The sequence below is a fragment of the Ranitomeya variabilis genome, chromosome 7 (genome assembly GCF_051348905.1).
Source record: "Ranitomeya variabilis isolate aRanVar5 chromosome 7, aRanVar5.hap1, whole genome shotgun sequence".
Taxonomy (NCBI): Eukaryota; Metazoa; Chordata; class Amphibia; order Anura; family Dendrobatidae; genus Ranitomeya; species Ranitomeya variabilis.
The window spans coordinates 235,746,352-235,759,698 of record NC_135238.1 but is presented as its reverse complement, the minus strand read 5'-3'; the positions used below and the strand labels follow the sequence as shown (position 1 = coordinate 235,759,698).

At 44.6% G+C, this 13,347-nt stretch overlaps 1 protein-coding gene across 1 annotated transcript; it reads left to right on the top strand.

Moving 5' to 3' along the window:
* The first annotated feature begins 876 nt into the window (after positions 1–876).
* LOC143786043 (chromobox protein homolog 6-like) lies at positions 877–2,176 on the top strand. Its single transcript, XM_077275216.1, has 3 exons — positions 877–922; positions 1,289–1,630; positions 1,835–2,176. The coding sequence occupies exons 2-3, from the start codon at positions 1,529–1,531 to the stop codon at positions 2,072–2,074; spliced, it is 342 nt and encodes a 113-aa protein (XP_077131331.1). The 5' UTR covers positions 877–922; positions 1,289–1,528; the 3' UTR covers positions 2,075–2,176.
* The last annotated feature ends 11,171 nt before the right edge of the window (positions 2,177–13,347 follow it).

Below are 13,347 nucleotides of genomic sequence, written 5' to 3'. Positions count from 1 at the left end.
ATTTGTTGGACCAGTTTGTAGTGATCTATTTGGACGATATACTAATCTTTTCTGACTCTCTACAGGAACATGAAGAACATGTCAAAACTTTTTTAAGACGTCTGAAAGAGAACCATCTGTATATTAAGCCGGAGAAATGCGAGTTCCATCGTTCTGAGATACAGTTCTTAGGTTATATCATCTCTCCCCAGGGGCTGAACATGGAATCTGGTAAGATTCAGGCTATCCTTGACTGGCTGGTACCCAAGAACGTTAAGGTGGTCCAACGTTTTATTGTTTTGCAAATTTCTACAGACGCTTCATTCGAAATTTTTCTGATATTGTCCATCCCAGTACTTCCTTGACAAAGAAGGAAAAGCCCTTTAAGTGGTCATCACAGGCTCAAGAAGCTTTTGATCGGCTGAAGATCTGTTTCACATCAGCACCGCTGTTGATGCACCCAGATCCAACACATTCTTTCATTGTGGAGGTGGACGCTTCTGATAATGGTTTGGGGGCTATTCTCTCCCAAAGAACTGGAGAAAAGGGTCTGCTACATCCTTGTGCTTTCTTTTCCCGTAGACTAACCTCAGCAGAGAAGAATTACGACGTGGGAGACAAGGAATTGCTGGCTATTATTGCGGCTTTCAAAGAATGGAGGCATCATCTGCAAGGAGCTGCACAACAGATCATAGGGCTAACTGACCATCGCAATTTAGAGTTCCTTAGATCCGCTAGATGTCTTGTCTTTAAGGGTGGCATGTGGTTCAGAGATCGACATATCTATGTCCCTGAGCTGATCCGTCTGCAGATCCTCACGTTGGTACATGACTCCAAGTTGGCTGGTCACAGGGGGGTACAGAAGACACAAGAGTTCCTGAGCTGATTCTTCTGGTGGCCAACTTGCCTGAAGGATACCAAGGACTATGTTCTCTCTTGCGAGGTATGTGCCCATTACAAGACTCCTCATGTGGCACCTACGGGTCTTCTACAACCATTACCTGTTCCGTCCTGCCCTTGGAGGTCTATATCAATGGACTTTATTGTGGAGCTGCCTACATCGGTGGGCATGAATACAATCATGGTGGTAGTTGATCGCCTGACTAAAGCTGCTCATTTCGTTCCGTGCACCGGCCTCCCCTCAGCTAAAGATACAGTGAACTTGGTTATACAGAATGTCTTTTGGTTGCATGGGGTTCCGGATGAGATCATCTCTGACCGTGGAGTACAGTTCACTTCAAGATTATGGAAGGGGTTTTGCTCTGCACTCAATATTAATGTCTGTCTCTCTTCCGCTTACCATCCCCAGACAAATGGTCAGACTGAGCGGACCAACCAGACGCTGGAACAATATCTAAGATGCTATGTCAGCCATCTCCAGGATGATTGGTTGGAGTTGCTGCCGTTAGCCGAATTTTCATATAACAATTCTCAGAGCGCCTCCACTAAATTTACACCTTTCTTTGCCAATCTGGGTTATCATCCGTGTATCTTACCTAGGTCTCCAATTAATTCTCCGGTTCCGGCAGTGGAGGAAAGGCTGACTGCGATGAGACAAAATCTGGAGGTTCTGAAGGAATCCCTGACCGCAGCTCAAGAACGATATAAGAGATCGGCTGATAGATTCCGTAAACCTGCACCCATGTTCAAGGTAGGAGATTCCGTGTGGTTAGCAACTAAGAATCTGAAGTTAAACGTTCCTTTACAAAAACTTGGACAGAAATTCATTGGCCCTTTCAAGATCAACGGTATTGTGAGCTCTGTGGCCTGCCGGCTGAAGCTGCCTAGGACTATGAAGGTACACCCAGTTTTTCATGTATCATTACTAAAGCCTGTATCTCCTAATACCTTCTAGGGACGTGTTGTGCCACCTCCGCAGCCTGTGGTGATTGATGGGCAAGAACAATTTGTGGTGGAGGAAATTATTGATTCCAGGATTCGCAGGAATCGGCTCCAATATCTGATAAGATGGCAGGGATATCTCCCTGAGGAAGACTCTTGGGAACCTGTGGAAAACATCAATGCCCAACAGAAGATTTCTCGTTTTTATCACAGGAAAGAAATATATCTGGGTACCGTGTTAGCCAGTAGATAGAAAAATATTTAGAATTGAGAGTCCTCAGTGGTTGATACCTTTTAATGGCTAACTGAAAAGATGGTAACAAATTGCAAGCTTTCGAGACTACACAGGTCTCTTCATCAGGCAAAGACTAAAACAAATTCTGAAGAATCACATATTTATGCACAAGACAAGATATTTAAGACAAGTGACATGAAGCAGAAATCAACTGTATATCACCCATGGTAATTCTGCTTCATGTCACTTGTCTTATCTATGGTTTTTCCCCCTTTTTTTTTTTTCTATGCTGTTGTGCATAAATATGTGATTCTTCAGAATTTGTTTTAGTCTTTGCCTGATGAAGAGACCCGTGTAGTCTCGAAAGCTTACAATTTGTTACCATCTTTTCAGTTAGCCATTAAAAGGTATCAACCACTGAGGACTCTCAATTCTAAATATTTTTCGTTTTTATCAGAGATTCCCTGAGAAACCAGGTCCAGGATCGTCCTGAGGCCGCTTCTAAGGAGGCAGTAATGTCAGGACTCTGAACATTTTTTACCTTTTGTGCATTACTGCCCTTTTCCAAGATAGCGTCTTTGGTCTCATGTGCACTGTGTCTTCCTGCTATAAAACTCCACCCCAGCCTTCAGTCTGTGCTAGAGTATTCTGCCTTGCATCCAGCTCCTGACCTCTGATTACTCCCTGGCTAAACACCTGCTCCTGTGAACCTGTGTGGTGATCCTGCTACTCTGCTCTGAGTTCCTGCTGCATACACAAGTTTCCAGTAATCCTCCTTCATCTGCTGCTCGTGTTTACTTCATCTGCATCTGCAATAACCTGAGACTATTAATCAGGCCTCCCTGGTTGAGCTAAGATATTATTTGAACTGCCTTATAAGCATATCTATCTGTGTTTGGACTAAGACAAGGATTTATTCGTGTCAAGTTTCCTCAAGAATAACTGTGCTTCATAGACTTTCTGCTTGATTGCATTTTCCTCTGAAGTTTCCTATAGACTGCTAAGCTGCGTTTACTATTTGCACCAAGTGTTGTGGACTTGAGTTTCTCTCTGCACCTGTTTGAATCACCGTGTGATAATATAGACTTTACCACTTATAAAACTGTGTCCTGTAGTTGTCTTGTTCCACGCAAAGAGTCTCCTGAGTTATCCCCTATAATTATTACAGAAACATGTGAATACATTAAGCTTTATATTATTTTAGAGGGGAATATGGCTTCTTAAAACCTAGGAAAAGTCCATCTCAAACTGCAGTAATAGAAGACAGGGGTGAAGGAGGACAAGGAGGATGAAGGAGGACAAGGAGGGTGCAGCTGCAGCTTCCCTCTCTCTGAGACTACCTGCTGTGAGTGTGGAGGTGGAGCAAGTGTAAGGAGACATCTGATTGGCTGACAGTGCTGAGCCCCCAGGAACGGAGAGAGAATATGCATCTTCAGAACACAAAGTAGCAATATGGACAATTGTCGGAGATTTGATCTCTGAAACTTTCACAATACCTAGAATTAAAGGGCCACATCCCCTTCAAAAGTGCATCATTACCATCTACATGAAGAGTTGAAGAAACTGCTGGAGGCCGTGGCAGCAGTGACTATTGATTTTGTATTTGAATCCTAGCCCTGTCCTTGACTTTGTCATGCATTTTGCCTACCCCACCCCTTGCTTTGCTTCTTGGTACCTCTTCCTCTTTTCCCAGTGACCCATGGTCCATCCTTAGACCTTGGGTCCATCTTATTCCCCACCATCATTATCGCTTTCTTTTTGAAGACTCCTTCTTATATTTTAGGCAACACCGCTGTCCTCGCAGAGCTACGGCTGCCACTCGGTGACTGTTCTGGGCTCGAAACCTGGGATTCTCCAAACCCCACTTAGGGTTAATGGAGTATTATTATCATGGACATTTATGGCATATCCACAATGTATGAGATTACTGTAAGGGTCCCATCTCAGGGACTGCACCTAGCTCCAGAATTGGGTCCCTGAATCGTATTCTCTCCATTCACTTCTATGGGCATTCAGGATACGTTCCATTGGAATCTCCATTGAAGACAGTAACGAGAGCCTCCTGGGCTCGGCCACCTCTCCACTTGCTCCTCGCACTTGTTTTACTCTGTTTGGAGGCGCTAGTCAGTTTTTTGGGTTTTGTAGCAAATGCTCGGCCACCTCTCCAATCACCCTGGATAGGGAGACCCCTAATCTGATGTGGGGCACACAGGTGGTCTTACATGTTTACTAATAGAATATTCCTTTACAGGGAACATATGGGAAGATTCGTTAGCGTTCACTCTCCAGTCCGTCCAGCTGAAAACCATTAGAGGGTTTTCGTCTCTGGTGAGAAAACTAAAATGACTTTTCTGTTATTAAGGGGGTCTCCGCAGACACTTCCTGGAGTTTATTTTAGGTTAGGGTGGGAATGTTTAGAAACAAACTGAATATGCCAGAAAACTGCCCAGAACAGTAGGAGCTTGGCTGTTACATGTCTACCAGCTTGCTGACTGTTTCCAGCAATAACCAGAATTGTGAATGTAGTTTTTTCACATAATACCCATAATATATATATATGTATATATATACAATATTGTTGCAAATAAATCACAAAATCAACTGTATGTTTCTGATGAGACAATCCCTATAAAATGGCTGTGGTGTATACAGTAAGCTGAATTGCTGGGGAAAATTCCTGCAGGGACATTTGCAGCAAAAAACGGCACCTAATCCTGTGGATTTTGTCGCTGCTTTCTCTGCTGACTTGTTGCAGCAGATAGGATTGGACGGTATAGTCTCCTCCTCACCTCTGGATATTCCTCGCTCTCTTCCCTGGTCTTCTGCCAGTCTGAAAAGGTCACAAAGTCACCGGCAGGTGGGCGCTCACAAATTGACCAAAAATGTGCAAAATGAAGTAGTGTCCAATGCTGCAATTTGTTACCAGCTTTTCAGTTAGATATTAAAATGTATCAACCACTGAGGACTCTCAAATCTGAATATTTCACTAAATCCTGACATTTATAAGTACGGTCTGTACAGCAGTAATGCAACAGAAAATCTGCAAATTCAATGTCTGCAAAAACTTTAGTGCACGCTGCAGACAGTCTGCTGCCAGTCTCTGTACAACCTCAGCAGTGATGTCTCATCCCCTCACTGCAGCCAATCACTCTGTTCACATGAGATATCATCAGAGGATGCAGTTTGTACAGAGACCAGCGAAACACCAGCAGCAAGGAAGGCGAGTGCACTTGTTTTCCTTTTGTTTCCAAACTTGCAAAAAGTGTTTTTTTTCCTTGTTTGAGCTTTGCAATGGGGGCACCCCCCCCCCCCAAGATGCTGCTGTAATAACCAATCTGGATGGAAAATCTGGGGTGCATCTGCCCTAAGTGGACATATTCTAAGAGTGAAGTTCTCTGCTGACACCCTGAGTAACCAGAGCTGTTTATCTGCTGAGGGTTTGTTACTTTCTCTTTCCTACCAAATCAGTTTTTGAATTTTTCTGAAAACCATCTTCTCCATGGACCGCTGGCCGGACGTTACACCTCCAAACTCAGGAGTCTTTGCAAAGAATTCGATGCTAAACTCTTCAAACTTGGTTAATAATTTAGGGTCAAAGTCAAATTAGAAAAAGATGATGAGTTATTGTTTTTTCATCATCAACTATAAAGACTGGGAAATTCCAAGATGCAAATTGGATGAAGGACTGGAGACCTCCGCTCGCGAGGAGATCAGACCTGGTCTCTCAATGTTGGGATGGGAATTTTTGCAATTAAAAAAATTGCTCGGTCATCAACCCTCGTCCCCTCCCGGCTCTTCCACTCTCATACCAAAACACCCTTCATAATCATGGCCCCAAAATGTTCCCATGAAGCCAGCGCCATCCTACAAAACACATATCCATGGGTCATGTAACATATTATATCGTGTAATATCTCGCTGTGTTTAAGATTCTTTATAATGAAGGGTTTTTTTTCTTCTTGAGATGATGATACAATAGTGATATTATGCCACCAAGGAGCATCACAGCTTCTGCAGATGAAATCCAGAGTCCGACCGAGCACGAAGCCACAGTCCATTGTTTCCACCTCATTAGTAGCCTATCAGTAGGAGGTGTTGTATTTCAGGCTTCCATTATTTCAGATCATCCTAGTGAGATTAATGCTTGTACAGTTCCTTCTGCAGACATCACGAGACGACACATGGGGTCTGCCATTGTTCTCTTCTCCTGCGTGTTGACATGACTCGGCCGGAATGTTCTGTCGATTGTTGTCTAATTTATGTAAACACTCAAGTTGTCATCGTTTCTTTTAACTTGCTGTCCATTTGGAGATGTCGTGTTCCCAAAGTGTGACATCACTAGACACAGTGTCTGCCAGCAGACATAAGGTGATATCATAGCATGACCCTGTTCCTCCAATCATATGGAAATGTACAAGATAGGATGGAAGAATGTGCCCAGGATGGGGTCAACAACGCTTGGGGCTCTTCCATAGGAGGCCCGTGGTACCGACAAACTGGAGGTACACATTAGGACAACGTTGGGTCAAACTGATTTGGGCAGGAACGGCCAACCTTCAAAAATGTATGGGCTTTGGACTCTTCCCTGACAGACGATGTAGAGGAAGAAGATCAGGCATCGTGATTTTTAATTTCAGACCCATTTGTTCCCAAGGGAAAAGCCACCACCAGAGATATCTACCAATGGTCTAATCCATTAACACTTGCATGCTTGGACCAGCCTAGTGTGCACACTGCCCTCTTGAAATTGCCCAATGGCCATTGGAAGAACTCTCCCTCGTCTTTTCAACCTCGGACCTTGAGGCATGCGGACCAGGCTGGGGTGCATGTCATCCTACTGGAACTGCTGCTTGGTGGTTCAGGAGACCTCTTGCAGTCCTCCACCTCAGTATTTGATGCATCTAGACAAGCCAGGGGTGCATGCCGCCCAACTGGAACTGCTACCTGGTGGTTCAGGAGACATTTACAGTCCTCTACCTCAGTATTTGAGGCATCCAGACGAGCCAGGGGTGCATGCCACCCTATTGGAACTTCTGCCTGGTGGTTCAGGAGACTTCTCGCAGTCCTTCACCTCAGTATTCGATGCATCCAGATGACCCAGGGGTTCATGCCGCCCAACTGGGAATGCTGCCTGGTGGTTCAGGAGACCTCTCTCAGTCCTCTACCTCAGTATTTGAGGCATCCAGATGAGCCAAGGGTGCATGCCGCCCTACTGGAACTTCTGCCTGTTGATTAAGGAGACCTCTCACAGTCCTCCACCTCAGTATTTGAGGCATCCAGACGAGCCAGAGGTGCATGCCGCCCTACTGGAACTTCTACCTGGTGGTTCAGGAGACCTCTCCTAGTCCTCTACCTCAGGATTCAAGGCAGAAGGATCAGTCTAGGCGCAAGCTGCCCTCTTTGGCTAACAGCTGTTCCTTTTGAACCCTGTCGTAAACATGCATGTTTGGATAGATCAAGCTGGGTACGGATGTGTATAGAAAGGAAAGCATGGAAAGTTGTAATCCAAATTAGTATTTGGTTGCCAGCTATTAGATGTGTACGGCCAACATTAGGGCCATTATCCATGGTTGACTTTTCCATTTTTGATGGAACATCAAATCTTGATCTTGCCCAACAGAGATTTGTGAAACCAGATCATTAAAATTCTTTCTCAAGGACCAACCACCATTAATTGCACGAATCAGCCTGCAGGATAGGAGATGAGAATCATTGCATATGATCACACAAACTTTCCCAAGGGTCAATCATCGCACTCGCCCTCCAGTACATAATCCAGTCTTGGTTTTCCATCTAATTGACGTTCGTTGGGTTGAAGGTATCAAACTTCTTAAATTAGTTTTTCCTCCCAACGTAGTTAATGGGTTTTTTGGCTGCCCTGCTATAAATAATACGCGGAAGGGCGGCCAGTGATGGAGATTCAGGTAAATGGATCCCAAAATAGATATAGAAAACCAAACATAACCCTTATCTTATCTGAACTGCATCGTATCATTCATATCATTTCCTTCCTGTTGCTTTCTACGTACAGGATATTTCTGCCTCCACAACCGTGACTGGTTGAATAACAAAAATAAAAAAAATTTGGAAATGACTGACTTGGGTGGAGAGAAAAGAAAGAAAGAAAACGGGAAGTGTTTGGAGGTAACTTCTGTGACCGGGTGACAAAAGACACTTGTCCATAATTTCCAACATGGCGGGTAATTCTTCAAATTGGCAGCAAAAAACGATTGCAAATAGTTTATTTCAACGGTGAATTTCGTTACTGTAAATTATTCTCTATTTTTCAATAACTGAATGAATGGATATGCTAACACAGATTTACACAATCAGGGGAAGTGAGCAAAGCAGCTGTCCTCCAGGAGGTAGCCCTCCCCATAAAGGACAGACATGGGCTTCTAGTAGAGTCGTAGTTACCATTGTCTTCACCTTGGGCGCAGGTTCCGTTCACTGTCCGTACCCTATGGTTGGCTGATTGGCCCCCATGCTCCGGTAGCCCTCCTGCACTCCTGGCTTAGAGGGTAGACAGTTTTCTTCCTTTTCTCTAGCTTGTATACTTTTTTTTCCCAGTAGATCTCCCTATACAAGTAGGATTTTGGGATCTCCGCTAAAGAAAATCAGTACCTTCCATGATCAAGGCGGATATTCATCAAGTAAAAAGAAAGTTTCCATTCATTAATTACAAGACAATATGAATAAAACCAAGAGAAATAAATTCTTAAAGTATCTTGCAAAGTTGCATAACTGTTCATACCCTCGGTTTATTAAGCAATGAAGAGAGACTGGATGAATGTCAGGTCAAGACACGAAATGACAACTATCCCGTGTGCCGGGGAAAGAGTAAACTGTTATCTTCCATGATTGATGCCTTCCTGTAACCTTTAGGATAATTCTTCTTCATTGTTCTGTTTTCGACCACCCAAAGATTATCCGGGCCACTGCCCGCTCCGCTTAGCGGTCACACCTTTGATTGCACCAATTTTATCAGCACCCGGTCTCCCATGTCCTCCACGACTGGTGAAATCTTAATAGATGGAACATATTTATTCTTTACGCCCTGTACTCCACCCTCCATATCAGCTACCTGTCTGTCTGTGTAGCTGCTGACGTCCCAAATCTGGATGAAAAAAGAGTGTATGGAGTTCATGCCCCCGGAACCCAGACCACTGAGTGGAGAAACTCGAGGAATTTTAAAGAGTTTTGGTTGAGTCCTAGAAGTAATCGTGTTTATATTAGAGACCAGAACACTAAATTACTTTAATGTATGGAATTTAAAATTGGGTGAAGCATTGAGCTTCAATGGTGTTGGAAGACGGCCGGCCGTAATATATGTATTTTTAGCAATGTGCAATGCAAAGTATGTACAGTATGCAGAATATACAGAGGAGAACATACACAAAGGCAAAATCACTCCAAAAAAGCAATGCAGAAGAAACAGCTCAAAAAGAGATGAAAGAAGGGAAAAACGTCTGGGAATTTCATGCTAAAAAAGGAGAAAATGTACTTGTTACATTCAGAATATTAGCCTGTCCGGTATCGGCCTGATGAAGGAGCTGGATCGGCTCCGTAACGCGCAGCTCAATAAAACATGCTTTTTAAACCAAATCTAAATCTCCCTGGGGCCTTGGCAGCGATTTTGGAAGCCAATTTTTATTATTTTTTATTTTCTCTTGAATTCAGAATAATATTGAAAGTGTAATTTCCAGGAGACTATGGATGACTTATCCTCCGCACAGTTCACCAGTTCACCAGATCTCACCCGTGATACTTGTACATATATACATTTTTTAGCATCTCTTCCAAGCCCCATGGTCCTAAAAAGGTCCGCGTCACATTTCTTGGCCATCATGACAATAGATTGTAACTTATCTCCACTTTCTCCAGCTGCTGGCCCGGTCTAGTTGGTGGGAAGCCACCAATGTCTTCGACTTTCTGCCCTGCCCGATCTGGCCATAACTCTGTTCTGCTGCACAAACATTGACTTGGGTTTGTAAGGTCAACAGGGGCTACTGTATGACGCTGGGTCCAGTTCATCAGAGCTCCCGTTAGCTACTACCCTTTACTTAGAAAATGTGTATGGACTGATTGACTCCTCCTGAATCAGACCCTGACATTGACCTTCTTCCTGGATTATGTTTCTGCTTCTCTCTCTGGACTGTTCGGCCGGTAACTGTTCTACTCCTAATTCCGACCCATTGATGTCTACTGACTGCACCTCCATCTCATCCTCTGTCCTGGGGCATCCATTCTCCAGGTGACAACGCTTGGCTCCATTCTCGATATTCTACAGCTCCATCAATATTTCTGTCTGACACCGATCGGTGATCATTTTGGAGACCACCATCTGGAAATCCAATCAGAAGGGTACCCATCTCTGTGTGGTGTTTAAGGGAGAAGAATGGGGAGATTACATAGACCCTTCCTTCCTATGTACCCAAATAGATTTGGACTTTGAACATTCATACTGCCCACTACACTTAGTGGAGCCACCGGCACACCAAGACCAAAGACAGATACCACTGCTCACAGCATGATACAGGGATCCAGTGCCCTATTATCAGTGGGGATGACGGCAGTTCCCTGAAGGCTTGATTTCATTAGCTCCTTATAAGCATCTTCTTAGATACTGGAAGGCACCCCGAGTCCGACCCTATGGTTCTCCATATTGGCTTCTACAGTCAGGAGTGTAAGAAAAACAGGGTCCTAGTATAATAGAGACTCTATGTTATTAATGTGAAAACGATGCAGTTAAGGTTTGAAATAAGAAAGTGGACGAGGTCTTGTCCAGATCCAGAATTTAGAAAGAGGGCAAAACGTTTTGTAACGAGAGCGACCATGAAGTAGTGGACCACTACTGGCGGGTAGGACCAGAGGTAGTCTCCGTAGATAGCAGATTACTATACAAGAGTATCAGACAAATTGTTAAGCTAAAAAACGTAGTTAAAAGTCCATTTTCAGGGGCATAAAATACTAAGGAAGAGAGAAAAGCGCAATCGGATCTTATCAGGTTAAAAGTTGATAGACCGAATGAAGGTTAGGCTAACCTAATTATGTCGTGATCACACAACATTACAAACTCGTAGACATAATAGAAACCTCAGAGCGTATTTTCCACTTTTTTTTCCTTTCTACACATTTTCAGGGGCAGGAAGAGCTTGCTCAATTTGGTAAAACAAACAAAAGGTCAGGGCAGGCGGGAGACAAAAGACAAAGTCAAGTACACAGGCTGGGTCAATAAAGCTTATCCAGACTTGATAGAGGAACCTTTGAGGTCTCCTTAATAATTGGGGCATGAGCAGAATTGATTGGCAAAAAAGACTCTGAATGTGTAATGGCTGCACTTACATGTCCTAAGAGGAGGTCCCGGTGAACAGGGGCCTTAGGTTTTTGGAGCCTGAGCCTCTCTTTACTGCATGCACTTAGTGCCAAGTGAGGAGGTCTGGGAATTACTTCACCTGGCACTGCAACTGAATGGGCTGCATGAGCGGGGGCCGACATATCACTGGAGCAACCTGTGCAGCCGTACAGGGGCCCAGGAGGTCAGGGGGCCACATCACCTCCAAGGCAGGTGGAATTATGCAGGTGGCATTATTGGAGTGCACAGAGCCCAGATATTACTGCAAAGACGTCTTCATCTGTCTATTTCTGCCCATGCAGGAGCAGAAATGCACGTTATTGCTGCGTTTTTTACTTGCGTTTGGTGCAGATTGTTCCTCATTAACATGGGTGAAATCTGCAGCAAAAAACGATGAAAGAACTGACAGCAATTCTGCAAGTCACAAATCAGCACGGTGGGCACGAGACGTCAGGACCCTCATTCACTTTGCTGCATCAGGAATCAGGCTTTGGGACAAATCTGCACTCAGAAAAATGCAGTAAAAACACAGAAAAAACACAACGTGGGCACATGGCTTTAGTCACTATGGAGTAGATTTCTCATTTCAGATTTACAAGTGGAGCTGATGATGCAAAAACTGAAAACTCCCTTTATGTGACAACAATTACATCTACTTCCTAATTCCCACGTTCTCCACCCAAAGCAGAGAACAAAGTGCACCAGAACAAAGTAAAAAAAAAGTGAGAATAAGAATCACATGACTTTATGAAATCATTAGGCAAATATTGCCTCTTCCCGATGCAGCCCCCTACTAGGACCCTCTTCTGACTTCTCGTTCTCTAAGTTTTCCAATGTGCTGCACCTATTTTTTTTTCCATTTCAATAAATTTTTATTTATTTTTCCAAAAAGACAAAAAAAAAAACCCAAACCCCTTTTTTTTAACAATAATAACAAGCAGTGCATGTGGCATATCACATCTATCTTTTAAGTATATCGTCTCTTAATATTTTACTATACTTAAGACATATTATTTATGGTAATGGAAGAGAGAGGCAGGGGAAGGGCAAGAAGGACAACAGCACATTTTATTAGGGCTGTCCCACACGTCCAGATAATTCCGGTACCGGAATAAATCGGTACCGGAGTTATCCGTGTCCGTGTGCCTGGGAACTCACGGAGGCCATACGTGCGGCACACGTGTGCCGCCCGTATGGCGAGTGGGTACCACACGGAGCGTGTAGTACCCACTCTGCATGGTGCTGAAGCTGCGATTCATATCTTCCCTGCAGCAACGTTTGCTGTAGAGAAAATATGAAGAATAGTGTTAAAAATAAAGATTTAGGTGTCCGCCGCCCCCCCACCCCCCCACCCCCTGTGCGCCCCCCCGCTGGTCAGAAAATACTTACCCGCTCCCTCGCTGCTTCCTGGTCTGGCCGCGGCTTCTCCTGCATGCAGTCACGTGGGGCCGATCATTTACAGTCATGAATATGTGGCTCCACCTCCCATAGGGGCGGAGCCGACTATTCATGATTGTAAATGATCGGCCCCACGTGACCGCATACAGTAGGAGGCGCGGCCAGACCAGGAAGGAGCGAGGGAGCGGGTAAGTATTTTCTGACCAGCGGGGGGGCGCACAGGGGGTGGGGGGGCGGCGGACACCTAAATCTTTATTTTAAACACTATTCTTCATATTTTCTCTACAGCAAACGCTGCTGCAGGGAAGATATGAATCGCGGCTTCAGCACCATGTGGGGGGGACAGCGCTTACTGTAGCGCTGTCTCCTGCACGCACACGGACCCCAGACGGAGAATGTCCGTGTGAGGTCCGTGTTTTACGCGGACCCATTGACTCTATTGGGTCCGTGTAAAACGTGCGCTCCCACGAACACTGACATGTCTCCGTGTTTGGCACACGGAGACACGGTCCGCAAAAAATCAATGACATCTGCACAG

Coding starts and splice junctions, on each gene's coding strand:
- LOC143786043 (XM_077275216.1), top strand. CDS start 1,529: ATGAGACAAAATCTGGAGGTTCTGAAGGAATCCCTGACCGCAGCTCAA. Junction 1,631..1,834: donor AACCTGCACCCATGTTCAAG/GTAGGAGATTCC, acceptor AATACCTTCTAG/GGACGTGTTGTGCCACCTCC.